The sequence below is a fragment of the Camelus dromedarius genome, chromosome 14 (genome assembly GCF_036321535.1).
Source record: "Camelus dromedarius isolate mCamDro1 chromosome 14, mCamDro1.pat, whole genome shotgun sequence".
NCBI classification, from domain to species: domain Eukaryota; kingdom Metazoa; phylum Chordata; class Mammalia; order Artiodactyla; family Camelidae; genus Camelus; species Camelus dromedarius.
The window spans coordinates 44,456,577-44,479,224 of record NC_087449.1 but is presented as its reverse complement, the minus strand read 5'-3'; the positions used below and the strand labels follow the sequence as shown (position 1 = coordinate 44,479,224).

Genomic DNA, 22,648 nt, shown 5'->3' with positions numbered 1-22,648 from the left:
CTAATCGTGAGTATATATACACACAGGTATTCACACACATAGATATGCTTTTAAATAATACCTGAGTAGTCCTAACACAGCTCTAGCAAATGTCAAACTATGAGAGTCAGAAATAGTTTCAGATTTGCCGTATGCTTTCCTCAGAGTTAAGGAAACTGCAGGGATCCTACCTCCCTCTCCCAGGAAAGGAGACAAACTAACAAAAAAGTATACAGAAAGCTCCTTGTTTTCACTGTTTTTAGTTTATAGTTTTGTTGTTGCTGTCTTAAGGAACAATCTATACGTAAGAAATCATTTCCTTAAAAATCCTTGACATTGAAGCTCTGCTACCAAAGACACAGCCAAAAACATCTAAATAGGCACAGAGTCCAAAAAAAAGTTTATTTGAGAACAAGAGTGAAAGCTTTTGCACATCTGACAAGGTAGATGTGTTCTGATAATAGACACCATCCATATTTCAGTTCTACCAATACTATCACAAACGGAACGTATTTTTTCTAACAAAGATATGGGCATAAGTAAAGGACTACGACTAAGCAGAATGAAAGGAAAGTTGAGGCCCCAAATCTTATCCCTTAGACGGATTCACGACATAGGATTTAAATTGAACCACCCAGTCTCCTAATGCAACGGTTCTCGACTTGGCTTCTTACCAGAATCCCAGGGACTCCTTGAAAGAATGCCCCCCAATACTAGACTGTACCCAAGTCACAATCTCAGGGGGTGGGACCCAGGCATCGGTACTTTCTTAAGCATCCCAGGTGATTCCAATGTGCAGCCGAGGTGGATCACCACTGCTCCAGAGGCAGGTAACAACCATCAGCAGGTTCGTAGCCCATTCACCCCTGTAAGGAAAGGGCATCCGTGGGCATCGCAGCCTCTCGGTGATCCTGTCACTCATTCTGCTCAAGAACTCCAGACATTATCGGCTTCGAGGACAATTTGGGGCCTTTCCATGTGTCTTAGTGATTTTTAGAGCAATTTTTAATCAGGCAAATACCAGCAAAGAGAGAAAAGATGGAAAAAGGGAAATTTCCATAAGGCATGATACGAATAAATAAGTGAAAAAACAATCTCAGGTTTAAAAGTAAAGCATGAGAAGACAAAGCCTGTGAAATTTTATTTATACAAAAGAATAAAAATATCTATTTTAAAAAGACTGATTTAAACTTATGTTTTTCGGCTTTTCCTGTTCCTTGAACACGAAACTGCTTCCAACTCAGAAAGATTTAAGATAGGTAAATATTAAATAAACATTCTTTACCTTCCCCCTGCAGAAAAACAAAAAGCCAAGTCCCCATTTTACTTATGGTAAACCAGATTGTTTTCAGTTAAGAGTATTGGCAACTGCACGAAACAGATGATCAGATATGTCAGCAGGAAGATATGAGCTATACAATGGCATTACAAAAAGTCCCAGAAGAAAGTAAGATGATAAAAACAATAATAGAAAAATGATAAAACACGAACAAAATAAGAAAATGCCAGATATTTACAGCCTCCCTCTGAAATGTGACCTGCGTTCTAGTTTCAGCATGAAGGAAGCCCAGAGAACACTGCCTGATGCGTATCACAGACGGAGCTGGTGCCAGCCAGTTTTAGGGGGGAGACATTCATTCATTCTAAGAAGGGAGAAGCGCACGGTTAGCAACTTGCCGGGATTATAACCATGTCTCGGGCCTTTCTGCAGTTCTGTTACTAAAAATGACACAAAGTAAATGATCCGATGTGGTCTTACAGAAATGACTTGTTTGTCACCACATTTCAGAAGAAACTACTCAGAGTCACAGGCGCCGGGTCTGGGGAAGCAGCGGTGGACGGTCACGCACTCGGGTGAGGGAAGCTTCTCTCTGCGAGGTCGGAGGAGGGGAGCAGGGCTCTACGGCCGGGGAGCTCGGGCACTAGCAGTCTTCTAATAGTCCTGGAGAGAGAGAGACGAGGTCCCAGCTTACCCTCAGCAGAACACTGGTTTGAATCTAAGAACAAAATTCTCATGAACAACTCTGCCAGGGGATTGCTCTGTAGCCAAAGATTCTATTTCAAAATATAACAGACAATATTTCACATCTGAAAGTGGCCTGTCTTCTGAGTCCACAAAGGTACTGAAACCTGAGTTCTGCCCTTAGGAGACCTTCTGAGAGCTCACCAGTCGGGGGCTGGGGGTAGGGGAGAAGCTAGTATTAAGTTTATTATTTAATCAAAGGGAATTTTTCTTCAGGAAAAATGAGTGACCCCTTTCTTGCTCCAAAATATAAAGAAAAGAAACCCAAAAGTTGAAGTGTATCCAGATGGACACCCCAGACTTTAAAATGAGAGCTGGGACCCCAGATCAGGAACACTCAAGCTCTGAAGACAAATACATTTTTCTAACCATCTACAAAAATTACCAGCTTTCTGAAAAGGTTTGGCTGATACTTACAGCTCGTGGTTTTTTGTTTAACTTCAGATCAATCCTGTGATAGGAAAGATAAAAGATATTTGCATTTTAATTTACAGAAAAGGGGTCCAAGAATCAGCTACTGCATAGGGCACAAGCTATAACAAAGACTACCTGGTTAAGTAGAATCCACATTCTTCATTAGACTATGTCATGTGTATTTGTTTACCCAGATATTATTAAGCAAGTATTTATTAAAAACATGAGCAGATACTCTTGCCACAAGGTAAACTTAAATGACTCAAAAAGAAACATACTACAGCAGTTATGCAAGCCGTGTCATTTTTAAAAGTTACTCCAAAATTACACGTTAAAGAGATTGGATTAAGAGGGCATGCTCTACGTTAACAAACGTGTTAGCTCTACAACTGGATCGCTGATAATCACTGAGACCCAGAGCGATTATGAACAGGAAAGAGGCTAGGAGTCTGTGTTTCTGGACATGAAACACAAAAGAAATCACACAAACTTCAATTTTTAAATTTTCCAAAGCACAGTATCACGCTCTTCAACTATTAACCTCCTTATAAAGCAAAGCCAGGAAATCAATTTAAATATGAATTAAAGTAAAGGTTATCTATTTTTAAAGAAATTAAAATGCATAAAAGTGAAGTTTACTTAATTTTGCTTAAGTTATTAAATAAAATGTTACCTCCATCACGTTTTTCTGTTTTTAAAAAAAACTTCCCAGCCTAACCTAATATACATACCTACAATTAAACAGATAAACTATGGGTTAGAAAGGTCTCAAAAAGGCATATTGGTCTCTACACACTAAACAACACAGCACAAATACTAATTCAAATCAAACTTACTCAAAGTCATAATCAAACATGCCAGACGGGCTGAGGGGCAGCATTTGAAAGGAAGAAAGCAGTAGAAATTAATACACTAATTCAACAAATTAGTCGATTAGCCACCCTAGCAAGATTTGTAGAAACAAAATCAGTTTTAAGAATCTTAAGCCATAAAGTTTCAAACACCAAAGCACCAAAGATTTTGTGGTTGGGAGATTCCCTTCCCTCAATGGAGTTCGTATCAGAAGAACAGGCTATAAAAAGACAAGTTATTTCATTAGAAAACTAGATACCTGCAGGCCTTCTATTAGCTGCCAGATTCAGAGTTAGAACTTTTAAAATATTTAATTGTAATGAAAAGTAAACAGGGCATTAGAAGAAATAGAGAAAGCAGGGTTTAGTTGTGTAATGAAAGGTGCTCTGAAGGCAGTACTAACAACTCAGCATAACATACTTGCACTAAAATGAAGGATTAAAACATCATAAGTTTTTGAAAAAGAAAACATTTGGCAATTTCTAACTCAAGTTTTATGTTTTAAGTATGTCCAAACATGGTCCCCCTTTTCTCAGCATTCCTACTAGAAGCCAAAGGTCGAATCAGTCTTGTCCCAGAAACCACAGGGCCATGTTACTCTGCCCCTGAACTGGTGAGGGCAGTTAACTGCTTATGTCAGGGCTAGGGTTATGGAACACCAAAAGCCACAGTGCCCCTGTTAAAACAAGGGGGAGCTGACATCCAAGAGCACGCACGCCTCAGGGGTCAGGAAGGGAGCGGCCCAGGGGAGGAGGCGATTTCAGGCCGGCAGTGCTGACAGACCCTGGTCTGGGCAGACCTCCAAAGCATCACTGACCCGGAGCGTGACGTTCGCTCCTTAGCTGGCTCCAACACCTTTCCGACTGCAGGCAGGTGGTAAAATATGCAAAGATGGCTGTTACTTCCTCGTAGCCAATGTTTGCAAGAGTGAGGCTGGAAGAAAGCTTAACGTCAATGTTCCTTATGTAACAGTGTCATTTAGGACATGTGGGAAAAGTATACAGCAAGTGTACAAACCAGGAACTATCAAAACTTTAACTTTCAGCCTACTTTAACTTTGTTCAAGAATTAAAGTGGACTGTACCTACTTAATGAAAACTTCACAAACCACCTTAAAGAATTAGAGTCTGACGTAATAGTAAAAACCTGTAAGAGCAGCTACAGGTTATGATTTTAACTTTTTTCTTTAAAGACACTGGGACTTATGGCTCAGATACCATGTAAAACACAAGAATTTAGAACACTGTGATCATTTATGAATGCTAGAAATCATGTGATCAATTGCCATAGTCCTGAAGAGGACAAATTCAAAGTTATTCCTTCTTGCTAAAATACCGTATATATTTCCACTTTGCTTTAGTCACCACTGCTCAGTGCCTGGCACATGGTGGGTATTCAGACTTCTGTTGAAATAATTTACTGTTGACTTCATCTGACTAGACAGGGTGGGGCACGCTGGAGGGGAAACAATACTGTAGCAGGAGCGACTTTACAAACAAATGCTTCATCCCTACCTCCAACCTATCAGACCCACTTAGATACCAGTCAGGGAGCGAGGGGTCTGGGCCAGAAACAATTCCTGACTAAAGACAGCAGGAATCTGAGCAGGTGCACTAAACCTGTTTCCTTTGGAAAGAAGGCAAATCAGCTCCAATCTCCTCCCCTAGGGCAGGTGAGTCCCTAAGGCCAAAGAAGGTGACCAGCCAAGTATCAAACCAGGGGGATGGCGAAAGGCTCCTACTTATCAAAGAGAAAGCCCATCTGTGAAAGCAGTAACTAACACCAAAGGTCTTTATAAACCCGAGGATTTTTTTGGACGGCGTTAGCGCCCAGGGTCAGGAAAAGAGGAGGAAGTGCGTTCCTTTGGAAATCTAGCAACCTGCGAGAGGAAAGTTAAGGTCAATGCCTAATTCCCTTTTATCAGCTGATCATATCACTAGGGAAAATAAGGTATTACCTGAAATAAATAGCTGTCTAGAGTCTGCTGCCCCAGGAATGGGAAAATATAATTTCCCAGAAACTTTCAAGGAATTTATCCCCTACTCTAGATACTCTGAAATAGTAAATAATTATTACTTTAAAATGACGCTGGAACAAACTTAATAAAGCACAATGGAGCATGACCTTTTTATCTTGACAATTAAAAACAAATTTTTCCCCCAGTAGATAAAAAAATATTAAGAGTATGATTTTCTGCCGTTTGAGATAAGTTAGCATCAGTCCTTTTTCTGTTTTTTTTTTGGGGGGGGCAGGGGGAGTAATTAATTTATTTATTTATTATGGGGATTGAACCCAGGACCTCATGCATGCTAAGCACATACTCTACCACTGAGCTACACCCTCCCCTGTAAGCTGGCATCAGCCCTATCACAGTGATCAAATAACCTGTAGACTTAGCACCAAAAAAAAAAAAAAGGCAACTTTTGCTACTTTTTACTGTACTTGTGAGATTGGCATGGTGATTTCTGGTTTGCAGAAAAATGTTGAACAACAGTCCTTAGTCACTATCTGGAAATATCATTCTGCAGTCTAAAAACCACCACCACTCACAAGAAAAACTCTAACAAGAATTAAAGAAATCAGCTGATGCCAAGGAGGCTTAACCCCATCAGAGTTAATTCTATGCAATCCCTGTGTGCCACAGCCACAAAGCTAACAATTTTAATACACAGAGTGCGTGAAGGAATGTTCTAGGGGACAGCGAGGCCCAGGAGCAAACTGGGGGACAGGGAACCCCACCCATTCCTTGCCTGCCCCCTTTCATCTCCTCAGCATGCAGACTCCTAAGAGGAACAGGAAAAAAGCCAGCCTTTCGGATACCTGGTGTGCATGCCTCCCAGAAGAAGGTTTGAGGCCAGGGCAAGGTTCCTTCCTCTAGAAATATGCATTACCCTCTCTTAGTGCAGCTGTATAATTTCCAGTTATCTGAGGGAAGAGGCCCTGGCATTATCATACAAACCCCAAGCAGAGTGAATGCTAAAATCCTCTCTGGGTATCACCTGACCCCTCTGGCTACTGATGTGATTCCTATCTCATTATGCACTGCAAAAAAAAACAGTGGACAAACACAGTCGAAGAAGGCACTCTCGTATCTTACAGCTTTTACACTGTTTCTCTGATACTGAAAATCAGCATACTGCAGAGATATATAAACATAGAGAAATCATAAGCAATTGAAAAACTTGAATTTAAAAAGAAAAAAAGGCATGTCAGATCAGTTCTCTCTGTCCTCAAGGGAATAAGAACAGGAAGGAATCAGGGATTAAGAGCAAAAGAATTAAGCAGCTTCCCAAAATGTCCCAGAGGCATTTTCCAAATACTAGTAGACAGATTCCATTTCTATTTCCCTCTTCCTCTTCTAAAGGGATTTCAAATTCACTGTATTCCATAAAACAAAGGTTTTATGGAATCAAATTCTTTTGTACTAGAAACAGTGAGAAGGATGTCCTTCACAGTTATTCTAATGCCCACCAATTCCTCCCTTAGAGAGAGAAAAATCAGCCTGCTTCATTTGGGCCAAATGAATTTCTTCCCATCAGCAACCGAAAGACTGCACCAATCGTGAAGAACGTTTACTCTAGCAAAGTCCCTTCACAGCACTGGTCATGGAGGCTCTGGGTGGGTGGGGACAGGGTGGGGGAAAGCAGGGTGGGGAAAGGTGGTCCCTGCCACTGACCTGTGCCGGTTTTTATTCTTTCGTTTTTTGTGGCTGCTGTGATGACTCCCTGAGGAAGTAGAAGAAGCAGCCTTCTGAGGTTTCACTCCCTGCACAGATCCATCCAGATCCTCGGGGTCCTCCTGGCTGGGCTCATTTTCCTGATTGTGGAAGTCTGGAGAAGTATCACTTTCCGTCCCACTTCCTGGCTCCCCTGGAGGGAATAAACACAAGTCCCCCAAGGCATCGTCAGTACCCCACTGGCAGTCTCCATCAGTCAGGAAAGACTGTTTTGAGCACTAATATATAGAAAAAGACCATTTCCTATCCTCAAGGGCCATACACTCTAAATGACAGGATGACACATGCAGTCAAAGCATCAAAGTCACCAGAGTTCCTGAAAAATGCGTAATCTGAAACAGTGTAACCAGAGGCAGCAGACCTAAGGACAGTGGGAGACTGGACCATATAACCAGGATAACCTCATTGCATAAAGGTTATTTTAACATAGATTACACTAATGGGATTAATAATTACACGAGAAGCATTACCGAAAACATTACATAGGTCTTCGGGAGATAAGCAACAACCTTAGGAAAACATCCTACAGCTGGCCCTGGTTCCTTCCCCAAACCACACAGGAATCCTGACTTTCCATCAAGAAAAGTGGCCCAAGAGGAGAGAAGCCCTATTACTCTGAGAAGCCTTAAGAATATTATTTTAAAAGTGGTGTAATAATTCCCTTCAGCTGACACACGTTCCTGATTTTAAAACATCCCTTCAGTGTATTAAATAAGCAAGTTCAAGAACAATCTGTACAAGCATGTTTTTAAGAAAAATTACATATATTTTGGTAAATGTATACTTTTTCTTCCTGAATGTCTTGAAACTCTTAAGGGGATGCAGGAAGACTTTCACTTTACTGAACTGTTGAAGAATCCTTAATATGTACATTAGCTGTTTCTAAAAATAATCAAAAGGCATGATGTGGACAGCAGGACCAGGGACCAGCTTCCTTCTTTTTATGTCTTTGTATTATAAACTGCTGGGAAGAGATTTCAAGTTGAGTAGCACGTGGATATGAGAACAAAAAGAAAGAGGTGGTCCCAAAAAAGCAGAAGAGAGAATTAGCATCAGACCTCCCTCAGCAATCAGGAAACCCTACTTTTGAACACTTTGTGAAAGCAACAGAAGAGGGCGCTCCAGGATTATGATGCTAGAAAAAGTATATTTACTAACTCTGTCCTTCTGAAGTTTAGGAAAACTGATTTCATATAAAAGTGAACAGAAGAACTTCAAAACTTACTACACGAAGCTAGAATAACCAAAACCACGTGGTCCTGGCATTAAGAGTAGATACACAAGTCAAAGGAACAGAATTCAGAGTCCAGCTATAAATCCTTACATTTATGATCAAATGATTTTCAACAAGGGTGACAAAACAATTCAATGAAAAAAGAACAGTCTTTTTGATAAGTAGAGGTAATTGGATACATCCACACACAAAAGAATGAAGGTGGACCCCAATCTCACACCATACACAAAAATTAACTCGAAATGGATCAGAGACCTAAAATGTAGAAGCTATAAAACTCAGAGGACCCCCTGGATTAGGTAATGGTTTCTTAGATAAGGCCACAAAAGCAAGCATGAAGAAAGAAAAAATGTGTACAGTGAACTATCTCATTTATATAAAATGCCTGGGCTGCAAATATCACCAAAAAAGTAAATGAACAATCCACATGGGTGGGGTAAAGGCAAAATGGGTAAAGGGGGTCAACTGTATGACGATGGATAGAAACTAAACTTTTGGTAGTTAGCCCGCTGTAGTATACATGGAAGTCAAAATATAATGTACATATGAAACTTACATGTTATAAATCAATGTTACCTTCAAAAAGAAAAAAAAAAAAAACACAACCTACAAAATAGGAGAAAACATTTATTTGCAAATCATACAAATACTTGTATACTGATAAAGACTTGTATCCAGAATATACAAAGCTCTTAGAATTCAATAATAAAAAAAAGTTTTAATCATAAGAGAATTTGAATAGACATGTCTCAAAAGAAGATACACAAACAGCCAATGAGCACATGAAAAGATGCTCAACATCATTAGTCATTAGGGAAATACAACCAAAACTGCGATGAGGTAGGACTTCCTACCTACTGGAGTGGCTCTAATGGAAAGACGAGCAGTAACAAGTGTTGGTCAGGATGTGGAGAAATTGTAACCCTCATACATTGCTGATGAGAATGTAAAATGGTACAGCCACCTCGGGAAACAGTTTGGTGGTTTCTCAAAAGGTTCAACATTGAGTTAGCAAATCACCAGCAATTCTGCTCCTGAGTATAAATCCAGGAGAAACAGGACGTTCACACAAAACCTGTCACAAATGTTCACAGCAGTACTAGTCACAGTAGCCAAATGTCCATCAACTGATGAACGCATAAATAAAATGTGGTATATCCAGGCAACGGAACAGGCATACCTCAGAGATACCAGGGATTCGGTTCCAGACTACCACAATAAAGTGAGTATCAAAAAAAGCGAGTTACTCAGTTTTTTGGTTTCCTAGTGCATATAAAAGTTATGCTTACACTATACTATTAAGTGTGCAATAGAATTATGTCTAAAAAAAAGTACGTATCTTAATTTAAAAATATTTTATTGCTAAAAGATGCTAACCATCATCTGACAGCACAGGGTTGCCACAAACCTGCAATTTGTTAAAAAAAAAAAAAATGCAGTATCTGCACAGTGCAGTACAGCCAAGTGCAATAAAACAAAGTATGCCTGTATTGTTCAGCACTGAAAAGAAATGCAGGTCCAATGTACATTCTGTTTAGGGTTTTTTAAGTGTGATTATAGTGTAAAGTGCATTTACATAACCACCATATGATCCAACAATCCCATTTTCTGGTATTAAATCCAAAAGAACTGAAATCAGGATCTTGAAGAGAGATCTGCACTCCTATGTTCACCGCAGCATAATTCAACAGCCCACGTGTGGAAACAGATTTCCATCAACAAATGCATAAAGAAAATGTGGTGTACACTACAACGGAATACAGTATTCAGCCTTAGAAAGAAGAAAACCCTGTCATATGCCACAACACAGATGAACCTGGAGGACATGATGCTGAGTGAAATAAGCCAGTCACAGGAAAACAAATACTGCACGATTCCACTTCCATGCAGCATTGAAAACAGTCAAATTCACAGAAGCAGACAGAACGGTGGTTGCCAGTGGCTGAGGGGAGGGGGAAATGGGGAGGTGCTGTTCAATGAGTATAAAGTTTCAGTTATGCAAGATGATTAAGATCTAGAGGTCTGCAGTGCAACACTGTACCATTAACAATACTGTATTGTGCTCTTAAAAATCTGTACATCTCATGTTTAACATTGTGGATGAAAAATGTCACCTGCCGTATCAGTCAACAAAGGACGCTGCAGCCAGCAAGCCTTCAGCCACTGGAGCCGCCCCCTCTGAGGGGGTCAGGATGGAAAAAAGCAAGATGCTGGCCCTAGAGAGTTAAGATGGGCATCAAAGGAATGATTTCGGTGAGCCCGGACTCTTGCATCTTCCCATATATAGAAAAGAGCTAAAGTAATTAACTTCAGAGATCTGGTCTTTTTTAATTAACAGTAATCTCTTGATGTTCCAACTACCTGGTTTTTGTTGCAAAACTCCCTAAATATCCTGGCTCCTCCCTTATCTCTTGGGAGCATTCCCTCAGAGCTTTCTGAGATGCTGTCTTCTGGGCTTAAGTCCTCAGTTTTGTCTGCCAAAAAAACATAATTCTCAACTTTTAGGTTGTGCTTTTTTTTTCAATCAACAGCGTTCTTACCACAATTAAAAAAAAAAAAAAACTATCACTTGGAGATACATAGTGAAATATGTATACAGGAAACAGTGGTATGATGCCTGGGATTTTCAATATAATAAGGGGGGGTGGTGAGAGTAGGCAGGGTGTGGACAGGACAGGATCTGACCCCGGGTTGTGGTGAAGGAAAGTGCAGCGTTTAATACAAGGAGGATGGGTGGCTCCTGCTCTGAAACTCCCAGAAGGGTTTCAGCAAAGCATCTTTTAAGGCCAGGTGAGGTGGGGGTCCCAGGGTATATGATCTGCTCGTGCACAGTTCTGAATGGCTGATGGCGAGGTAACAGGGAGGTGTCACGGGGGTTAACATTATCAATCCTTAGGCTCCAGTGGGCCTGGGGGCTTTGGGGGTAAGGGTCTGCCCTGGGAAGGCCCCATAGGGCCCTGCTCAGCTACAGATGGCCATGATGTGATGGTTTGGGGGCAGTGCAGTATGTACACAGGGAATTAATTACTTTGTCTGTATTTGTGTAGATTCAAATTCATTCTAATAAAGAGTTTTAAAGTAATCTTTTCCCCACTTATTTTATCCCAATTGTTAGGTAGTTAGATAAGTGGGGGCACTGGGTACATAGGTGGAGGAGGGAGGGGATGGTCCAGATGACATTATGCCTACCCTCAGCATAAAGGGACTTCACTTCTAAATGAACCCGACAGCCACAACTCCACAGTAGCACAAAGAACTTAACTGGACAGACACACTGTTCATTGTATTATAATTAACACTGCGGTTTAGGGCTCCCATGGGTTTTTCTGTGTACATTTTGGGTAAGGACATGTGCAAAGGGGCCAAACATGCCTAAACACTCCAGAGACAGGAAATGTCAATCAAAAGACCACCTCTAAATAAGTGTACAAGAGAAAGGGGAGACAAAAAAAAAATGCCGCTTTTTGTCCCTTGGATCAGCCTGCCTCCCTGTTCTTGGAGGTGTACTTTTCCTTTTTTTAAATAAATCTTTTAAATCTTTGCTACACAATGCACCGTGTCCCAACTGTAAACTTACCTTCGCAGTATGACAAGAACTGGGGTCTTTTCCTTTTGGGGGAACACAGTGGTATCTGTAACAGGCCTTTTTCCAAGGTCTGCCTTTAAGAATGGGAATGGCAAGACTGTCTGGAAAGCCCAGGGTGTATTCCAGCACCAACAGCCAATTCTCTGATTCCCCAGACACCAACAATTCAATTTATTCTGACACTAACTATTGGAGTCAGGGTAGACCCCGCAGTTTAAGGGCTCAGTCCTACAAGAGCTCCCCCCTCTCCAGACGCCAGCTGTCACAAGTCCTGGGCCTCCCATACTTCTGACAGATTAGCTGTACGTCAGGCGTGCCCACAACCCCCTCCTCGGGTTCAATCACTTGCTAGACTAGCTCACAGAACTCAGGAACACACTCTACTTACTGTTACGGGTCTGCTATAAAGGATGCAACTCAGAAACAGGCAAATGGAAGAGGCGCTCAGGGCAAGTTATCGGGGAAGGGAGGGGTGCAGAGTTTCCCACCCTCTCTGGGCTCTGGAACCTTCCCAGCACCCGCCTTGTTCTCCATCGATTAGGGGCTTTTATGGAGGTTTCGTTATGCAGGTATGATTAAGTCAGCAGCCACTGGTGATTAGCTCAAGCTGCAGCCCCTCGCCCCACCTTGGAGGCCTGGGGGGAGGGGTAAGGCTGAAAGTTCCAAGCTTCCAATCAAGGATTGGTCTTTCGGGTGACCAGCCCCCATCTGAAGCTATTGGGAGGGCCAGGCAGCCACCAGTCATCTCACTACTCTTTTGTGTGCTAGTCTTTCTTATCATTCTGGAGATTCCAAGGGTTTTAGGAGCTGAGTGCCGGGAAAGGAAACAAAGACCAAATATGCATTCCCCATTATACCACAGAAAGTAACTGGGTTATATTTATGAAAATCACTCTTTGACACTGTAACAGCACTGTCATACAGAAATTAAACCTCCACTACAAAAAACCACGTGCATACAAGGAAGTTTACTGCTGTTCAGAGTGGGAAAAATGGAGACAATGTGAATATTTATCAACAGAAGGCTCACAACCAGAGCAGGGGGTATTTTTTTCACTTTTAAAAAGAACACCACGGGGGAGGGTCTAGCTCAGTGGTAGAGCTCATGCTTAACATGCACACGGTCATGGGTTCAATCCTCAGTACCTACATTAAAGTAAAAAAATAATAGTAATAAGTAAATAAACCTGATCACCTCCCCCTCATAAATAAATAAATAAAAACAGGAGGTGCTAATAACCCTACTATAACCCAGGCCCTATGCTACACACTTCAAATATATTAATACATACAACCCTCCTAATATGACCTCCATTTCACAGAGAAAGGAACTGAGGGCTAGAGAAGTTAAGGGACCCACCCAAGGTCACACAGCTAATAAGCAGTAGAGTTGGGATTCAAACCAGACGGGCTGGCTCCGAAGTCCATACTCTTAATCACTGCTCTACACTGCCCCTCCCCGTATGCACCGAACTGGCAGGGGTATGTGTGCTGCAGCAAGTGAAAAGCAGGTAATACGCACAGATCCAATTTCTCTATTAAAAAAACCCTCCAGCTGTGTGTGTGTGTCCCCAGAAATATGTTAGGATAATACCAAACTATTAATGTTGGCTACCTCTGGAAGTAACTAACCTTTTTCATATTCACCTCTGAATAGTTTGACTTGTAATGAAAATATATTATTCTTCTTGTTAAAAAGTCTAATGAAATGTAAAAAGATGAGTCTAAGATGGAGAGGTGTGGTCAGGATAGCCTTCCTCTCCCACACCCAGTCTTATTTATTTAGGTAAAAACATCATCTCTGAAAATGCAAATGATGGAGGCACTGGTGGCAGGGGCGGTGGAGGGGGACAGGCTGACAGGCATGTGGTCACAAAAGCTTTGGATCGCAGGACGACAGAAGGGACACAGGACTAACGGAGGAGGGGCTGGGCACAGGAGGAGACAAGGGCTAACTAAAAAGGTGAGAAACAAATAAGAAAGGCAAGTTCGATATGGCAAATTTTGTCTCTGCTGCCATTCTATTAAAATATATTGATGAGCTAAAAGAACTGTTGACTCGTTTGGGGGCAGCTGGCGTGGGAGTACTGAGTAAATAGATGAGCCAGTAATATTCCATCAGGTAGGTACCCAGGTACATGCACACACGTGCAAACACATACAAAGCAGTATAAATCAAATCAAAGCCCTAAGAATAGAGTCCAGGAAGTAACTGATGTCCCAAAGAGCTGATTTGGACACTAAGAATTATGGGAGTCAGAGAAGGAAGAGCGGATTATTCAGGAAAAGCTTCACTGAGGGCATGGAATTTAAACTGGACTTTGAAACATGAGAAGCCAAAGTCAGTACAAAAAATAGCACAGGCAAAAGTGCAGAGGTGAGAAAAAAAAAGGTGTATTTTGAGACAAACAAATCAAACATCTCAAACAGAGAGCTTAAGAAATGACAGGTGAAATGGAAAGACACAACTGTCCAATTAAGGGATCTAATCTAGGGAGACAACACGAGGTGATGTGAGAAGAACTGACTTGTTGCTTAACCTTTCTGAGCCTGTTTCCTCATCTGTAAAATAGCAATTCTTTCTCTCATGTGTTGAGTTATCTCTTATGGACGAGACATTGGCCTGGATACTTGGGGCTCCAGCCATGTTCCCCACTTTCAAGGAGTTTATAATCTATGCCTGTCCTCAAGTAGTAGCTTTAAGGATTAAATAAGACAACGCAAGAAAAGAGTGTTTGCTTAGTGTCCAGAACAAGTTAAGTGTTCAAATCTCAACATCCTTGAGATCTATGAACACACAAGTCAAATTCCAAATAACCAGTTGAGGTTATTTGCAGTCAAACAGCTGCCAGCAGGACATAACGAGACGAAGTCAGCCTGAGATTCTGAACAGAAAGGCAACACCAGACAATTAATATGTACTGAGTTCCCTGTGCAAATGCATGTTTTAGGACTATTAGGCTCGAAGTGCTTTACAAGAGGGGCTGGAGCCGGGGAGCCTAGATTAAACACTGTGAAAATACAAAGGCAGACCACAAAGTAACAATCATTTTCTTCCTCAGCTCATGGAAGGAGAAGAGAAGTGACTGCAAGAGGGCTGAGTCACACCACCTCCAAGAACAGCAGCAAGCGGGTCACTCGTATGACACCGCAGCACCATGAAAAGACACACGAGTCTGCGTCTCATGGACGTAAAAGTGATCAACTCATTCTCAGAGCAAAGAATATCAGATTTGAAGTTAAATAAATCTACAGATGAGACACTCTGCTTATTACAAGGAAGAATCAGCTGTTGAACACTGCCGAGGCAGGAACTGCTGATGGGCGTAAAAAGTTTAAAGGCAGAAAGGAAGACACCCAGTACAATGCTCACGCAGCCAGTCACCTACCTGTGCAATGCTGTGGCTGCCAGAGAGGTCTGCTTTGGTGAGAACTGCAGACGACTCCAGTAAACAAACAGGAGAGACTGATGACCCTTCACCGGAAACTGGAGAAAATCTGCCTATTTTTCTTTTTACTTCATTCTTCTTACAAAAATATACAATGCTTCACTAATTAGCATAGAACCCCCCTTTGGGGACCATGCTAATCCACTCCTGTTATAGTGCAGGCACATCAGAAGCCAAAGGAAGCAAAAGTAACACATTTTTGAGGAAATTTTTCAGAACAGTTTGAAAATAAACACAGACCGTGCAAAGCTCCAAAGCCCCTGAGATCTAGGAATATACAAGTCCAAATTCTAAGGGAAAAGGATATTTCTTTCATTGCCACCAACAATCAAAAACATAGAAGTCATTCCACAAGATTTGCTGTACAAAAATTCTGAGACAAGGGAGAGATTCTGTACAAAGGAAAAAAAGAGTGAAAGGCAAAGCGGATCGTTCCTCTCTTGGAACTAAAGCTTGGTGTGAATCATCTGCATCTCTGGGGGACCCTCAAGTCTTGAACTTGGTCCAAGCAGTCCTAGCAGAAGTAAACACAGGTCTTCTCTTGAAGACAACACCTGCATCCTAGCGCTCAAATTATTCTACAAATACTTTCAATTACAGTGAGCAGTGCACCGTCAAAGACAACCATGCACTTAGGGAGATTAGATTTCATAAGTAATAACCAGAAGAAACAACAGACACAAAGAGGTCTGTAAAGACTTTAGAAATTGAAATTAAATACAGAGTACAGAAAAACTATGCTTACTAAAAGAAGTAAAAAATGTGAAGTTTGAAAATAGCTGCCAAGAAAGCTACTGAAAAATTACATAGCCAATCCTTAAAATAGTTAAGTAGAATTTCTAGGAATTAAAAATGTAACAATAAAAGGTTTAACAGTAAATCAAGACTCAATTGAAAAGCAAATTAATGAACTGGTAGATCAGAAAAAAATTACTCATAATGCAGCACAGAGACAAGAAGATATAAAAGAGATAATAAAAGACACAAAAGATGAAATGAGAAGGTTTAACATACATCTCACCAGAAGAAGAGAGTAAGGAGCAAATGCAGTATCCAAAGAGGTAACAGCTGGGAATTTTCCAGAGCTGATTAAAAAACACCAAACCACAGTTTCATAAAGTCCAATGAAACCCAAGCCAAATAAACAAAAAGGATGAAATCCAATAAAATAAATTTAAAATGAGAAACAGAAATAGGAGGAAGTAAGCTGGACGCAGTACTAAGATTCACTCCCAAAATGCATGCTATAAATTCCTATTTGCTTTCTAAAAAGGACAAATTTGACTTTAAGCATATTAGCATCCATACAAAGAGGGAAACTGTCAATTACCAGATTTTCAGTAAAAACCAAATAGTTGTTCAGGGAAAACTACTCTCCTGAAGGAAATAATGGTAATGATAACAAACACCACTTACAACATCCTCTTCCAATAATAGTGACACCTTGTGCAGGACCAAAGTGCAACCGAGCAAATGAAACTTTATGGGGAAGACTGAGGAATATCAATATGATGTATTCCAGAGGTGGGGCTTAATCCAGGGGGAAGATCTTAGGGGCATGGATGGCCTGCATACACTTTAGAGAATCTTTGATACAGAAATGTGTGCCTCAGTCAAGCTGCTGAAAGCAGTGGCTTTAAGATCCTTCCTGACAAGTGCCTGGGCCCACCCCTCCTATGTGGGTAATTGGGTACAGAACCATATACTAAACTATCTCCTAAGCCTGGGGCAGGATAACAGGCTTTTGTGAAAATTAAAAAGTCAGACATCACTCCATCTCAACTCATAGGAATGAGGTCCAGAATGCTCCTTAACCGGTCCTGTTACTACACAAAGCAGACGAAATGGCTCCATAATCTAGAAGTGATATTAACTGAGAACAAAAAAGATTTAACTGACAGTCATAGTGAAAGAAAAATCAAAAGGACTTGGTCCAACTGATCAGGTTGGCAGAAAGCAATCAGAGATGCCTACCAACTTTTGAATGAAGGAGAACAGAAGTACTGTAACAAAACAACTGGGCAGATGCATTTTGAAGGAAATAGAACAGCTCAGTGTTAGACAAATGCTTGAGTCTGACTATCTGAGTGGAAATGTCTGAAAGACATTTTCTAGAATTTTCTAGAAATGCATGAGTAAAACTCAGGACAGGAGTTAGGAATAGGGCTAAAAACTCAGAAATCTGTACACAGAGATAATAAATGAAGTCACTGAGTAGTCTGAATTTCCAAGCTACCAAAATCCTTTTTCCCCAAACCACTGCCCCAATGCAAACAGAAGAACTGGATCCCACAAGATCCGCCATCTGCAGGTACACAGCCACAGCACAAAAAGCAGGGTGTATTTCAAAGTGACCGAACACACAGGGAGAGCACCCGATAACAGCTCCACAGAGCCTGACTCAGAAAGATAAACTTGCAGATCTATGTCTCATCACTAGAAATTAGAAAGGAATTGAGAGTACAGCTTACACACAGAGAACAATACAATTTCTCTACAAAGTAAATACTATCTGCTCTCCAGTTTACATTTAAGAACACACAGGTACATTCTGTTCACAAGATCAGAATTTCCTAAGAATTATTAAGCTGGGCACACGGGGATATATTAAATATGTCTGAAATTTTCCATGATAAAAGGTTTTTTTTTTTTTTTTAATTCTCTAAGACCGATCAGGAGTAGACATCTCTCTGTGTCCTCGAGCAGCTAAAGTCAACCTTCATGTGACTGAAAAGGCAAGAAGGACAGGTCGTTTCTTCCTCAAAAGAAAGACATGATTAAGGATACCCAAAAGGATTCCTGACTTCTAAAAAGAAGAGGCAAAAATATAACAGACACAGTCCTCAGATACACAGCTGATAGGAATTAAAACATAGGGGCTATGGTGGCTTAAAAATAAACTGATGCAAAAGTGAAAAATAAATAAATAAATAAACTTACTCTTTTCAATGAGCTGGTCCTGAACTCCTGCCAATGCACTTACTGCCTAAAAGAAAAAAACCACTAGTTACTAGGAAAATGATCACAGACCCAAGGAGAGCACTCCCCGACAAAGGAAAGAGAAAACTCACAGAACTTTAACTCAGGTCTTCCTGCACAAAGGGCCACAGAAAGATCTCCCCACCCCACTTACAGCTGCTGAAGTCACTGAGGATTTACTGAAGAGCCGCTCCGCTTCCTTGAACTTCCGGTTCCTCCGATCGTTTTTGCTGTTGGAGTTTCTAAAACACATACAAGAAACTCATCATAAGCACCAAGCTATGTCTAGGGCTCAGGCTGAGGACGCAGATGCCCCAGGACAAATGTAAGGAACTCTTGTTTATTTTTTAATGATCAATTTCCATACAGAAATGCCTCCTTACCTACGTGGATGGACCACAGTGACCTTTACGCTGAATGCCTATGCAGACAGCGAAGCTCTCCAAAGGACGGTATGTGCTCCATGGTGGCACAGGGGATGACTTTAGTTAGTTCACAATTGGTTTCATTTTAATATGTATTTATTTTAATACCTATTATTAAAAACACCTAGCACAGACTAGTGATATGAAGTCTCTCTGTTAAATAACCTTAATTAAAAAATTTTTAAACAACCAGGGCTCCTTAGAGAACTGACGGATATCAGGTCTGGAACAAGAAAAGGACAAGGTGACAGAACGCAATCAAGTGCCCAAACAAGCGGGTCATGTCAAAAGGACAAAGGAGTCAGCCTGAGGAGGCTCCCTCTGGCCACATTTTGGGACAAATTAAACATCAAAAAGAAAATGATGGGTGTGTTAGCTTTGTGAAAAGTCAGGGAACTATATATTTATGAGTTGTGCACTTCTCTGAGTAGATTTCAGTAAGTTAATTTTTACAAAAAATTAAAACTTTACAATAAGCGATAGTTCTAGATCTCAATATACTGATTTAAAAAAAAAAAATCCAAGTGTCTACAGTGATACTAAAGAAAGAAAGAGAATGAAAGGGAGGGAAGGAAAGAAAGACTTCCTTTAGAATGCCAGTACTAAATGTAAAAGGAATGGTAAAATTAGAATCACTGTTTTGCAACTCCCATTTTAATAACTGACTGAGATAAGTATCAACAATGGATACCAAAACCAGTGATTAAAAACTGAGGGGAGGAGCAGCATAGTCACACTGCCAAAAAGGATAACCTCCGAAATTCCTTGTTAATTACAAAGAGAAAAAAATGAACTTTCACAATGGTGAAATCACATGATCAAATTTAGCAGCACCAATAAGGGGGCAATCTGACACCACATGCCTCCTGATAAAACAGAGCTGAACAACAAGAGGTACACAAATCACCAACGCAACATTTCCGCCAAAAATGTTTAAAGGATCGCTCATGAGGTCACAGTAAGAAAAACCTGGAAATTGGGACATTCTACAAGACAATGAACGTCATAAACAACAACCTCACCACCAAAAAGAGTGTGACGCTCCTAAACTAAGAGAATAAAGAGACATAACAGTTAAAAGCAAGGCCCGAACACTGACTGGATCAAAAGGTAGCAATGCATTTGGGGACAATTAGAGAACCGTGAATAAAGACTCTATTAGATAATACTATTAACGTCGTGCTAATTTTCTGGGCATAATAACTGCGGTTTCGTAAGAAAGATGTACTTATTCTTAGGAGGGAATTGCTGACATAATTGGGGGAAAGTGTCATGGTATCTGCTTTTAACTTTTAAATGGTTTGGCAAAAAAAATATATATATGTGAGGGAAAGGGGAGATATAACTACAAAGGAGGTATGAGAAGTATTCCTCTATGAGGAAGATCTTTGTGGTGAACAGTTCTGTATCTGATTGCAGTGGTGGTTACAGGAGTCTACACACATGATAAAATGGCAAACTACACATACACATTGTACCAACATCAATTTACTGCTTTTGCTATTGTACTATATGGTTACAAAAAACCCAACCATTGGGGAAAACTGGGTGAAGGGTACATGGGCCCCCTCTGTATTATTTTCGCAACTTCCTATGTATCTATAATTATACCTGTAGATACAGGGGTGTGTGTTAACATATATTTTAGAGAGAGAAAGAGAAGAGAGAGAGAAATTAAATGTGGCAACAAGTTAACAACTGGTCAATGTGGTGAAGGGTATCAAGAGATCATAAACTAATCTTTCAATTTTTCTAAAAATTTCAAAAATTTCAAAAAGTTAAGAAAGTTTTCAAGAATACCACTAAACAAACTGTGGCACAGCTGGCACACAGGTATTGTAAATCTTGTGAGGATGGAACTCGTGACAGATTAAAATGTGTAAAACACTGACAGGAGTCCTGGTATGTAAGGTATTGTATGCTGTACTTCATTTAAGCCTCACACAACCCTGCTGCATTGGCCAGACTTCCCCTACTGTACAGACGCAGGATTTGTCCAGGATAACTCAGTGAGGCAGTGGCTGAGCCAGGGTCCAAGCTCAAGTCTAGACTTCTTTCCACCTGACTTTACTACTGCCTCCCTGCAAAGTCACAAAGTCACTACCAAGAACATACATAGCCCTAAACACAAATATTACTAGGGCAAATGACAGGCTTCTGACACTCACTTTTGGTTGGTCAGATACCGATCCCAGCCACGAATAATATTGCCATACATCTGAGTGTCTTCCAGGTAGCTTCCTTCAAAAGCATAGATCTGTCTCTCCAAGTTTGCCAGTGTTTCCTGAGGATGAAAACCAAGGTAGTGGTTAATGCCTTTTACATGCCAGCATTAAGTCTGACCAAATTGAAACCCTGATATCAGACTTACAAACTCAAGCTCAACTACACCAAACCAGACTTGTGCAGAGAAGGATGACATGGGCAGGGGTGGGCTGTTTCAGACTAAAGACAGTCTAGACCTGTCTTGTTGGATCCCTCTGAGAATAGAATGGAATAGAGAGAGCCTGTCCCCAGAAACATGTACACCCATGCAAAAGTTTGCATATACTCGGAGGCTTCGTGGAAACCCAGCTGTCAAAATCGCCGGCAGAGGCAGAACGTGAGCAGTCTCCACTCCCACGCATAAAAGGTACAGCTACAGGGAGGGTAGGGTGAGCCGCCTTCCAGCGCCAACTCGCTCCTCTCCCCGCAGGCTCGGAAAAACAGCCTGCACAGTCAGTTGCTATGGAAACCTGGAAGGGCAGCGTCAGGTGAGATGGGCCTCCCGTGCCCAAGCCAAAACGCAAGGGGAGGGAGGGCTTAGCCACCAGGGTGCACAGGACCCTGGATGCGTGTCGTAATTCCTAATTCCCCAGACTGAGTCCGTTCCCCTCGCCTATTCCCTTCTAAGCTGTTCCCAAACACATCACATCCCTGCCCATCAAAAACCCCATCCAACGGATCTACTCCTAGTCCCAAAAGGACATACGTCCCTCCATCCTCCAAACCAGAATGGATATGCGGGTCTCCCTCCCTTACCCGCCTCCTACCCCACCCTCCGCAAAACCCACGGGCAAACCCGTATCAATCTACAGCCCACGAGACACTCGCTCCCCGCCCCTCAAAAGATCACAGACCCGCCCGCCCCCACCCACCCCCGCCCACCCCGTAAAGCTCGCGGACACTTGCCTTTCCAGGGCTCCCGCACCAACGCACCCACCCCCAGGCGCCATCCTGCTTCCACGCCCCCGCCCACCTAGTCCCCCTCCCCCTCCCCGGCTCCGCGCCCCGCCCCCGGCCCCGGCTCCGGGCTTCCGATCGGCACAGGCCGGCGCCGAAGGGCCGCGCAGTGCGCAGCCGTCCTCAGGCCGCCGGACTCCCGGCCGCCGCGCGCCCGCGGAGTAACCAACGGCCAGGCGCGGCAGGGCTGGAGCCTGGAGGCGGAGGCAGGCGCAGGGCTCCCACCTGGGCGCCCCGGGTGCCAACCCTCACCGCCAGCTCCTGCTTCCTCTTCACGAGCTCCGCCAGCTCCCGCCGGGTGTCCGGGATCTGCGGCGGCGCCGCCTTGTTGTGCATCGCCATGTTGGGCTGAAGCGGGCGGCGGCGGCGCCGGGCTGGGGGCGGTCCCTGTGCGCCGCCGCCCGCCAGGGGGCGCCCACCGCCGCACTGCGCCTGCGCGCGCGGCTTCCGGGGCGCGCGCCTCCGCGCCGAGCTCCCGCCTTCGGGCTCGCGCGCTCCCTGCCAGGAGGACTCAGTGACGGGCTCTTTTCTTGGACCCAGTCAATTTTTTGCACAACAAATATACTGTGCCCAAAATCAGACTTCTCCAAAGTCTCCTCAGTGAATGACTTTCATTGTCCCACGAATTGCCCTAGTCAGAAACCTGGGTACCATCCTCCTCTCCTTCACCCCCTTAGTCCATCCAAAACCCAAATCCTGTGGACCCTGGAAGAGCCCGCAAATCTATTTTCTTTTGTCTGCCACCTCCC

The 22,648-nt window shown here is 42.3% G+C and overlaps 1 protein-coding gene across 7 annotated transcripts; it reads right to left on the bottom strand.

Annotated features, from left to right (window-relative positions):
• Window positions 1-360: 360 nt before the first annotated feature.
• Window positions 361-22,277, bottom strand: MEAF6 (MYST/Esa1 associated factor 6). 7 transcript variants are annotated; one of them, XR_010383884.1, is made up of 9 exons: window positions 22,125-22,277; window positions 20,846-20,961; window positions 18,407-18,494; window positions 18,214-18,259; window positions 6,945-7,137; window positions 3,253-3,282; window positions 3,090-3,147; window positions 2,420-2,453; window positions 361-1,921 (listed from the first exon to the last, which is right to left on the bottom strand). XR_010383884.1 is itself a non-coding variant. In XM_031464792.2 (8 exons), the coding sequence occupies exons 1-8, from the start codon at window positions 22,239-22,241 to the stop codon at window positions 1,913-1,915; spliced, it is 633 nt and encodes a 210-aa protein (XP_031320652.2). In that variant the 5' UTR covers window positions 22,242-22,277; the 3' UTR covers window positions 361-1,912. The 7 variants fall into 7 exon arrangements, 4 of the variants coding, with proteins under 4 accessions (XP_031320652.2, XP_031320653.2, XP_031320654.2 ...); XR_004140714.2 differs by lacking the exon at window positions 3,253-3,282; XR_004140715.2 differs by lacking the exon at window positions 3,253-3,282 and having other exon boundaries at window positions 22,152-22,277.
• Window positions 22,278-22,648: the final 371 nt, after the last annotated feature.

What these genes read in the sequence shown, in the direction of transcription:
- MEAF6 (XM_031464792.2), bottom strand. Translation starts at nt 22,241, where the DNA reads ATGGCGATGCACAACAAGGCGGCGCCGCCGCAGATCCCGGACACCCGG. An exon ending in CGGTATCTGACCAACCAAAA is followed by an intron (nt 18,495 to 20,845) that starts GTGAGTGTCAGA and finishes TATGTGTTTTAG; the next exon opens with AAACTCCAACAGCAAAAACG. An exon ending in CCTCAGTGACTTCAGCAGCT is followed by an intron (nt 18,260 to 18,406) that starts GTAAGTGGGGTG and finishes TTTTTCTTTTAG; the next exon opens with GCAGTAAGTGCATTGGCAGG.